This window comes from Papio anubis, unplaced genomic scaffold (assembly GCF_008728515.1).
Source record: "Papio anubis isolate 15944 unplaced genomic scaffold, Panubis1.0 scaffold1243, whole genome shotgun sequence".
Taxonomy (NCBI): Eukaryota; Metazoa; Chordata; class Mammalia; order Primates; family Cercopithecidae; genus Papio; species Papio anubis.
Genome location: NW_022161185.1, coordinates 1 through 11,154, shown reverse-complemented (window position 1 = coordinate 11,154; position 11,154 = coordinate 1). Strand labels below are relative to the sequence as shown.

Here is an 11,154-nt window from a genome sequence, read left to right as displayed (position 1 = left end):
GGGAGGTACAGGTTGCAGTGAGCCAAGATCGCACCACTGCACCCCAGCCTGCGTGATAGAGATTCCGTCTCAAAAAAAAAAAAAAAAAAGTGTTACCATAGACCATTTCTAGTGAAAGAGAAAAATATCTTGGTCAGGTAATTTAAAACAAGAGACATGTACTTTCTCACACTTCTGAAGGCTGGGAAGTCCAAGGTAAAGGCATTGGCAATCTTTTCATCCCATGAGGGCTACTCCAGCTTCCAAGATGGTGGCTTGTGGTTGTGTCCTCACATGCTGGAGGTGGAAGGGAAAAAGAGACAAACTCTGCGTGAAGCTACTTTTATTGCGTGTTCATCCCATTCACAGGGATGGAACCATCATGAATAATCAGCTCCAAAAAGCCCCACTGTCCAATATTGTGGCATAGGGTAAACAGGAATCTTGGATGAGATGCAGATATTCAGACCAGAGCAGTAATCAGTAGAGAAATATATAACAAGTAATGGTATTGGATCAATAATATATCTATATTACATAAAAATGAATCTTGACCTTTACATTTCACCTCTATATTATATAAATATCAACTCTAAATGAATCATAAACTATAATATAACGGCAAAATCATAAAGTTTGTAGTAAAGACCACAAAAACATACATCAAAGACAGGTGCAGAAAGAAATTTCTTAAAGAGGACACACAAAGCACCACGCACAAAGACATAGATTCATAAATTAGGTTTTATTTGTATGAATTACCTTTTACAGGGTTTTAAACAAATAAATTAACAATATTATTTGATGAATACATATAGAAGAAATTAACTACAGAGAGGAAAATCCAATTATAAAGAATATGAGATTCAGAATTCTGATTAACTAGGGGGAGATAGGCATATGGCATCATGGAAACCTCATTGAGAGATACCCTTTTAGAGGAAACTGTAGGATGGTAGGTGTTGTGACAGTCATCTTGAAGGCCATAACTGGCATCAGTCACCCTTGTTGCCCAAACAACTCATATCTCACTTACATGTTAAATGCTCTAATTCTCACCCCATCAAGCCTAAGTATTATTCCATAATAGTGTCAGGGCAAAGTTCAAAATATCATCATCAAAATGATGTCCTGGGGAACTGATGTCAGCAGGATAGCAGAGTAAGGGTTACCAGACTTCACGCCTCACAAAACCCAACAATTCAACAGTTAACCAAGAAGGCTAATATCCTGGGAGGGCTGAAGAGTTCAATTCCAAACATGCAGCAACAGGATAGAGTAAAAAGCTAAGAATAAGCACATGCAAAGGACGGCTGGAAGCTGATGGCACACCTGGGAGCCCTGACACCTCTAGGAACAAAGAAAGGGGAAACAATTGCTATCAGCCAGCAGTGGTGCCACTGTGGGCCCCATAGCTTGCACTGTGGGAGGACCCTGCAGCCTTTGCTGCTGATAACCTCAGCAGCCACCCGGACAATTACCCACCTTTCAGCTTTCCCAGTGGAGGCCCTTGAATGTTTCTTGTCCAGGATCACAGCAGCCTGTTCCACAGGGGCCACTGGTGCTTTTGCCTGGGTGGTAACCTGCAGCCATAGTCGCGGACACCCCAGAGAGGGAGATGCTACTATACGCACTCCCCAGTAAGGAGCCATTGTTGTGTCTCCTGTGACAGGGCTACCTCCCAGACCCTTGGCACCAACCTTACCCTCTGCGCTGCCCCAGACCCAGGACTCAGGGTCTCACCCCGCACTGGCAACTCAGACACTAAGCCACTTCTATGTGCACTACCCCATACCTAGCCCCTGACCCACTGTCACTGCAAGGGTACCCTCGCTCCAGACCTCGTCACTGTGGCTGCTCTGGAAATTGCCAAAGACATCAAATAAATTGAGACGTGGTTATGGGCACACCTCAGAGATATTGCTGGTCTAGTTTCCAATCACTTCAATAAAATGAATATCATCATAAAGGGAGTGACACGCATTTATGGTTTTCCAGTGCGTGTAAAAGTTATGTTGACACTATCTTGTAGTCCATGAAAAGTACAATATTATTATGCCTAAAAAATGCACATACCTTAATTTTTATAAAACGCTGCTGAACAATACTGACATAGAGACAGGAAGTAAGTACCTACCGCTTGAAAAATGGCACCAAAAGACTTGCCTGAGGTAGAGTTGCCACAAACCTTCAATTAGTAAAAATCACAGTATCTATAAAGCACAATAAAGCAAAACACAATGAAAGGAGATATGGCTGTATCTTGGAAAAAGGATGAGAGCTTTGGGTAAGGACAGTGTTAGGTTTTGAAGGGAAGGAAATGGTTAAAGAAAGACAGAGAGAGTTGGTGGCTCTACAGCAAAGCAGGTTTTATGTCCAGCACAAGACTGTGGAGGTGGGGGACTAGCTTAATACCCACTGCCGCTTACAGGCTGGGGTACTTACAGGTATGGGTGGGAGGGTTCTGGGCAGTACAGACTTGACAGGACATTAATAAGATATTCCTGTGGTCAGGTGGTTATGCCAAGGATGTTCTTTGGGCCCTTTGCCCAGCAGGGTGTGACAAGAATGTTTCTTGGGCAAACTGTCCAGCAGAAGATGACAGGGATGTCCCTGTAGTCAGGTGGTTAGGCAGGATGTCTCTCACTGTCCCAAACCCCTGCGGAATGTTTCACTTTGACCGAGGTCTACAAAATGGCGGGTGGCTTACAAAATGGTGCACTTTGGACTAACAGATAGGAAAAGTCTGTGGCCTTTTGCCTGGAGCTGCTTTTTTTTCACCCTAGCTTCATCAACAGGAATTTTAGTCTAGTTTTACCAACTGAAATGGCAGCAACAACTGGAAGCTTGTTGCCCAAGGGGATTGACTTGAGCTGGGATGGAGAGTAGGACAAGATCCTTCAGTGTTTTCAGCTAATGGTGCTGAACTCTGCAGGAAATGCCCAGAAAAAGCCCGGAGTTTTGCAAGTCCGAGGCGATATCCCGGTGGGGAGAGTGGTACACCAGTTAAAACTTGATAATGGATACTGGAAACCATGCAGTCATAGAATTGTGGAGATCATCCCTGCACGCATTCTTAGAATCAGCAGATGTGACTTAGCAATTGCATATTTGAGTGAAGAGACCCAAGTAGGCCCAGTGAATAAAAATGAAGGAGGTGTCTTTTGTAAACGCTTCAAGCCACACACACACACATTGGCAGAAAGTAGATGATTGAGCTCAAGGAGTTTGAGCAACACAAATGCCCAAGTTACTGGTGATTACTAAACTATGTAGACACAGGTACGGCTAAAACTTAAAAGGAAAAAAAGTAGAAATATCAATGGTCAAACAACTAGTAAGGTATAGATTCTGCAGCATAAGTCTAGGCAAGCTATTGGGTGCTGAAATTCCCCCTTCCCCGAGTCCAAGTGATTCATTGTTCGTCTCCCACCTACATGAGAACATGCAGTGTTTCGGCTTTGTTCTTGTGATAGTTTGCTAAGAATGATGGTTTTAGCTGCATCCATGCCTCTAAAGGACAATACAAACTCATCCTTTTTATGGCTGCATAGGCATTCCATGGTGTATATGTGCCACATTTCTTAATCCAGCCTGTCACTGATGGACATTTGGCTGATTCCAAGTCTTTGCTATTGTGAATAGTGCCGCAATAAACAGGGGCCTATCATGGGGAGGGGGGAAGGGGAGGGGTAGAGGGAAGGGCAGGGGGAAGGGGGAGGGGGGAAGGGGAAGGGGGGAGGGATTGCATTAGGGTGCTATAATTCGGATGTAATGACGAGTTGATAAAAGGATTCAGTTGATGGGCGCAGCACAGCAACATGGCACAAGTATACATATGTAACAAACCTGCACGTTATGCACATGTACCCTAGAACTTAAAGTATAATAAAAATAAAAATAAAAAAATAGAAAAATAAAAGGAAATTCAACACTCTTAGAAAAAACAGAATCCAGAATTATGTATTAGTTTAGACATGTACAAAAATATATTATCTACAATGCTCATTTTTCCATAAAAATTCCTGAAAAGAAAGAGAAAGTCATAAACCATATTGAGATAAATCAGTCAGTGGAAGCTGACTCTGACTGTTCCTAAATACTGGATTTTGCTAAGAGTTTCAAGTGGTTGCCACATAAATGCTTCAAAGAATATTTAAAACTGTGATCAAGGACTGAAAAAGGAAAATATAAAGACAATGACTCAAAGAATGGGGTCTCTCAATAGAAAAAAGGAACATATGGAAAAGGACCAAATAAGAATTCTAGTTGAAAAATATAAAAACAGTATGGAAAATTCACTGGATAGGGCAACAGGAGTTTAAGTTGGCAGAAGCATCAATGAAACTGAAGATAATTTAGTAGAAATTATCAAATCTGAAAAAGAAAGAAAATAAAGAAAAATAATCATGACTTTAGAGGTTTATCAGTCAATGTGAAGAACACCAGCAAATGTGCAATAAGTCAGAAAGGAGAAGACAGAGAGAAAGTGGCCAAAAATATTTGGAGGGGTGACAAAAGCTTGCAAGAATCAATGAAACACATTCATCTATAGAGAAAAAAAAAATCGAAAGAACTTATTCAGGACAAACACAATGATACACATAACTATACATATTATAATGAAAATGCTGAACCAATGACAAGGAGAAAATCTCAAATGTATCACACATAAAACAACTCTCTGTATACAGAAATACAGAAATAAAATCATCAGCTAACTTTTCATCATGCCCAAAGGAGGCTAGAAAACGGTGGAATGATATGTTTAAATGCTGGAAAACAAAAAAAAACAAAACAAAAAACACCAAGGATTCAATATCCACTGAAAGTATGCATTCAAAATAAAGGTAAAAGAAAAACATTTCGTGATAAACAAAAATGAAGAGAAATGATTACTTAAAGACGTGTTCTTTAGAAATTCTCTAGGAAATTCTTCAGATTCACAAAAAATAACAGCAGACAGTAACTTGAATCCATAGGGAGGAAGGAAGGTCTCAAAAGTACTAGGGGAACAAAAACAAAAAAAGAGCTACACCAAAGAAACATGTTTACTTCCATTCATATAAGGTTTCACGTAGAGAAATCCAATCTATCTGGATAGACGTCAGAATGCCAGTTTCCTTCACTGGGATTGGGAAACGGCTGTTCCTGAAAGGTAGGTACATGAGGAAGAATCTGGAATTCTAAAGTATTCTACAGTTTAATCTGGGTGGAGAATATATATAAAACTTTGGTGGGTTTATTATTTAACATTTCTGTCCTTTACTTTATTGTGTCTTTTATTTCAATTTTTAAAAATTGAAAGGGCCAAAATCCTGAACTCTTTTAAACAAAAATGAACAAGAACATAGAATTAGTAAATATTTGTGGAAACTCGGCCTTATTAACAAGAGTATAAAATGTGCCTGGGAGGTACTGAAACAAAAATCTGTTAGAGAAGACAGAGAGGAAATACTTCAATTTCTCCTACATGGGCAGCATAGATTTTACGCCTATTGGTTTCCCTCTGAAGAGAGAGATATTTTGAACAGAGAAGTCATTTTGTTCACAAGAGAGGCTCCCACCCTCCCCTTGGCTCTTTCCACCCCACTGCACCCACCAGGTGATTTGCATATTGTGCCCTAGGGAGGACCTTCCTTTGGGAGTCTGAGATAAAAGCTCAGCTCTAAGTTTGTCTTGACTGATCAGGACTCCTCAGTTCACCATGAGGCTCCCTGCTCAGCTCCTGGGGCTGCTATTGCTCTGCGTCCCTGGTAAGGGCAGAAGGGAGATGGGGGAGGAGAATGGGGTGGAACGGTGAGCTCTGGGGTTCCCACTGCCTCCTATGAGCAATGAGCTGTGGGGGCCTCACTACACTCCTATGTGTGTTCCTTTCATGTATTGCACATGCACATCTTGTCCTCCAGGATGGGGCTTGTGATGTTCAGATCTGTGAGAATGAGGAAGATACAAGAAGAAACAAGGATCTGTGCTCTGGGGAAGACTGACACAGAAAGAGGGGATGGTGTAGGGTCTTCTGGAGACCCCTTTGAGCCATGGATTCCTAGAGTTTCATTTTGAAATTTTATATTCTTGAAATATGAACAAATAAATATATGGCCTTAAACAAACAACAAATCAAAATTTATGAAAATGATGCATAAAGTATCTACATAACCTTGCTCTTCTTTGTATTTATTTCAGGATCCAGTGGGGATGTTGTGATGACTCAGTCTCCACTCACCCTGCCCGTCACCCCTGGACAGCCGGCCTCTATCTCCTGCAGGTCTAGTCAAAGCCTTGTACACAGTGATGGAAACACCTACTTGAGTTGGTATCAGCAGAAGCCAGGCCAACCTCCAAGGCTCCTAATTTATAAGGTTTCTAGCGGTACTCAAGGGTCCCAGACGGATTCAGTGGCAGTGAAGCGGGACAGATTTCACACTGAAAATCCAGCAGAGAGTGGAGGCTGAGGATGTTGGGGTTTATTACTGCACTACAGTACCTGGCCTTACAGTGGGTACAGCCCTGAACAAAACCTCCCTATGGGGTGGCCCAGCTGCCCACATATGGTGCTTGGAAGCGGGGAGCAGCTCAACAGGGTCTCAGAATCTGTGCTAAAAGAGGAAGATGCTGGAGAAGCAGGGGACAATTCACAGCTAGGAGACTCTGGACTTTGAGAGCCCAGCCACACCGCAGGCACCACTCCTTTATGCCCTGCCAGTTGCCACAACCTTTACTGTCATAAGCAGCAGAAGAATGAGGGGTCCAGGTGCCCTGGGAGTAAACAAGCAAGATGGAAGGGAGAGGAGAATGAAAACTCACCCTAACGCTCCCTGCCTTGTGTACATGTGCCAATTAAATGTAATCAGCAGAGCAGACAGACCATTGACACAGATTGCGACTATCCATGTTGGATACATCTTCGGGTTTAGCAGTTGAGGACATTTGATAATATTTAATATTGGTATTTTGCCAGTTTTCTAACTTTGTGCTTCCCCTATTCTCCCACTCCCAAAAGGCAGTAGAGACAACAATCTATACTAGTTACCATAAGGGGAAGCTGGCTGAGGATAGTCAGTGAAAACCTTGATTTTGGAGTATCAAATAGATTTTTGTAAATTCATAGAAGATACAAGATCCTAATGCTAAAACTGTTTAATTAGCCTTCGTTACCTTTTAATGATAGAAAAAATGAGTCCCTGAAATTCCAAAAGTTGTTTCCAAAAATAAAAAGGATATACTGGAAAATGTAGAGTATGTAATTTTTCCCATAGAAAACTGGAAAAGTACAGAATGATGTGAACATTTTTACTTCAAAATGTTAAGAATTTCAGACTGGGCAGACTACAGGGATGAAAGCTTGAAGGAAACATAGGAGAGGTCAGCTTCAGTTAAACTGCCCTTGGCCTTTGGTAGGTAGGGATGTGGACGGTGGTGGAGTTGGCAGTTCATGATGTGGACCCAGGAGGCCTGATATGTTTCTTGTGAAGAATCCCAGAGTTGAAGTCACCACTCCCTGGCTTCCTGGGTGGAGCCTGCATCACTGCGAATTTCCTGGGAAAATAGTGCTTTGGGAAGCGTTTTAGATCTGTAACCACCAAAGGCTTAGTGAAATCCCTGTGGAAAGAGACCTGAGGTCCTGTTGCTCATATCTTGTCAACCCAACACAGCCAAACAGAGCATCTGAAACCCATTCTGCCCCTAGAGACTGCTGGTTGGGTCTGGAGATGTCACAAGCACTGACATGCTACGCAGAAGGCCCAGCAGGGTCTACATCAGCAGGGGGCGGGCAGTGGGGGTGGAGACCGGTGTCCATGACTCAGACATGTATTCGGGATGCTCTGTGCAGCCTTGGGGATTGGGGGAGCACATTGTATCTGTGGGAGTTTTATGTCCTTCTAACCCAGCACCTCCATCCCTGGCTGCTGACTCAGACCTCAACACGTGTCCCATGGAAAGCACGGGGCACATATAGAGGCTGCCCTGTGCAACCCCCAAGGCTCAGCTGGATTCTCCTTTCCCAGGAGAGCTCCTCTGCCTGTGCCAAGTCAGAGCTTGTGTCCATAGGCAAACTTGGCGGCTGTGGCAGGAGGACAAAAAGTCTGGTGTGTCAACTCAACAATGAAAGGTTCTTTTTAGTATGGAATTTCAGATCATCCACTCCTCATTCCTTCCACTACTTTCTAACGTCATTAAAGTCTAACTTTGGTATTCCGTTATTTTAAATGGTTTGTACTTTTTGCAGTGGTTGTTTGGGCCTTTCCACTTTTATCTACTTCACTGTACCTGAGAATGAAGATTCCTTCCATTGTTTTAACACAAGTAAATTTTAGAAGTGACTACGTTGGTACTATTTGGTCAAAAAAAAGGAAAATATTTTCAAACAATAAGTGGAATGTATTATTTTCACTGTATCTGGTCAGTACTTGGACATAAGCCTGATTCCCACATTCTTGTAATAGTGATATAAAAAATATACGCTTTCCAGAGAGTCAGTTTAAAATAGTACTCTATGAATATCTCTGAATTAGTAATGAGCCTGTCATTTGCCTGCTGTGGCATGGTATGACTAAAGTAAAACAATGTTACAATCAACAGGATAAAGTAATCCAGATTTAAGGAAGTGTGTTATATTAGAGACGATTTTCTATTAAAGATAATGGATTCCATGACAAGTATAATTAAATCTGTAGCTTTAACCAGACAGACCACATAGACAGTAAAAATTAGGTTTATCGCAAGTGGTGTATAAGACCAAATTTGTGACAAGTCTCCAGAGTATATTTTTACACATACCAACAAGTAAGAACACACATACAATCAAAATTTTATTCATTTCTTCATCACAGGCACCAGTTTGGAGTTTGGAGATGCTGCACGTTCTCCTGTGAGCAGAACAGTCACCAGGACCCTGCACAGCCTGAGGGCCTCAAACACAGCCTCCCTAGGAGGCTCAGCCTCTCAGTGCAGCACCAGCAACTGCAGCACCCAGAGATGGAGCCCACAGCAGGTGGGCTCAGGCGAAGATGGCTGGAGAGTCTTTGAAAAAGAGGCCATGAGTCCTCACTTACAGGCATGGGCTCCGCTTCTCTGCGAACAGGGCCAGGGCCCTCTGGGAAGCCTCCCAGAGCCTCTTCTTTCCTCCAAATATTGGGTGCTCAGGCCCCACAGATTCTCCAGGGAGTGGTTGCCATGTCCTCTCTGGAGCAGCCATGAAGTTCCCTGCTGTCCTCATGGCTTCAGGGATGCTCGTTCACGTCACTGGGAGGGGATCCTAGTGGGTCGTGATCTCACCTGCTGCCTCTGATGACCTTCAGGGCACTTCCTCCTCCTTTTGCCAAATGACCCCACTCTCACCAACCCTCTGGAGGAAGGAAAGCTGTCTGCACTGCACGATTTTTGCTTTTGAGCAAGTCAAGGCTCACAGGGGTCTCACACTTGCACAGCCCATATTAATATTACATGATTCCTATTTTCACTTTTTCTATCTTCCGGTTTTCTCTGCACACTTACTCGCCCTGCCCATCCACTTTCTCTTGTGAAGCTGCTAATGTGGGTTTTTATTTCCAGGCTGATGTGACTTCTTTGCTGCAATACTAGACATGTGCTCATCACATGCCCACATTTTTAAGAATAAAATATTCTGAGCACAATTTGCTCTTGTTGTACTCGTATGTCAGGGTGGCAACTCAGGGGATTGGTTTGAAAATGTATTTGCTAAAATGCATGAATATTTCTAGAAATTCAAAGTTATAAATTCAATGCCTTCTTGCATCCCACAAATGTTGATATGTGTTTTCTTTCACTTCAAATTTTTTGAAATGTCCATGGGATCTCAGGGAGTAAGGGCTCCTCCGCAGACTGAATTGGCAGTGCAGTTTTTGTAACTGCTCCAGACGCTCTGCCTGGAGCCTGTTCTTTAAGGCTTCCCAACAATTTTTGAGCTATTTAATATCCCATAATGAATCCCTTTATGCTTAGTGCAGTTGACATTTGTAACCAATACTAATGACCACTCTACACTGAGGGCATTGTTGCCTCCTTTTTTCCTGCTATATATAATGCTTTCCAGGTGAAACTATTAGAGAAGGCCAACATGAATAACCTTCATGTCATCAAAAGTGCATGACAAATTAGCTCAGAGGAGCCACCAGGTTCTCAGTCAGCTGCAGTATCTCATGACGCGAAAAGAGGAGACTGAAGAATCTGCCTGTAATCCTTTAGTCAGTCTTTCTGCACCCTTAGGTAGGGTCTCCACATGCATGTACTCATCAGTGCTCTGAGGAATACTGAGGGAAGCATCCAGGGATAGCTAGGGCTCTCTCTAAACTCACTCCTCTGTTTCTCTGTCTTTCTGGACCACCAATTCCTTTTCCTCCATTCAGGGACACTCGCAGGTACCTCATGGATTTCCTTTTCCTGCACAATGCTCTGGAAACTCTCCTCAGGGTCTCAGACGGATCAATCCAAATTTCATCCCCTTTCGTTTAAAACCTTCTGGGCTCAATATCCTTAATTTCTATTATCCAATTTCTTGAAAAGAATTGTTTCATGTATTTTGTGCTGTGTTTTAGTTAATCCAGGGAGGAGTATAAATCTAGCCCATTCTAATCTATTTTGGCTACAGGCTCAATATCTGGAAGCCCAACTCTGAAGTTAGAAATTTGTCGTTCCTCAAGGTTCTTCACCAGCACCTGGCAGTGTGGGGATAGCAGGTCATGCTTTAGGGTTGCAACTGGGACTTTACTGCCATTCCCTCATCTCTTGCTTTTCCCACACCACACAAGGTCTCCTGAACACATATACAGACAGTTCCCACACAGTCACATGCCATCCTGCTTCTCAGCAGCAGAAACCTGGCCTCACTTTGTGCTTGAGGAGGAATGCCTACTGCATGGCTACTCTCAAGAGAAGGAGCCCAGAGAAAGGGCCAACTCCCTGGAAGTTAGGGTTAGAGCCTTTGAATTTGTTATTTCAGGGCCCCAAGTACCAGGGTGTGATGTAGAAGAAAATTGGCTCTATATTACCACAGTCTCTCTGTGGGAAAGACTGGAGGAGAGCCAGGTGACGGGCCTTCACTTCTGGGGCCCAGAGCAAGAGGCCCCTCTTATTGGGTGTGCATGTAGCTTTGATTGATGCGTTGTTACTGAGACACTCGATAGCTCCATTGAAATCCAAGATTGGAGACCT

At 42.9% G+C, this 11,154-nt stretch overlaps 1 gene segment (V, D, J or C); it reads left to right on the top strand.

Annotated features, from left to right (window-relative positions):
- Positions 1-5,611: 5,611 nt before the first annotated feature.
- Positions 5,612-6,478, top strand: LOC116272547. The segment is given in 2 exon segments: positions 5,612-5,735; positions 6,166-6,478. Coding segments are annotated over 2 exon segments (318 nt in total).
- Positions 6,479-11,154: the final 4,676 nt, after the last annotated feature.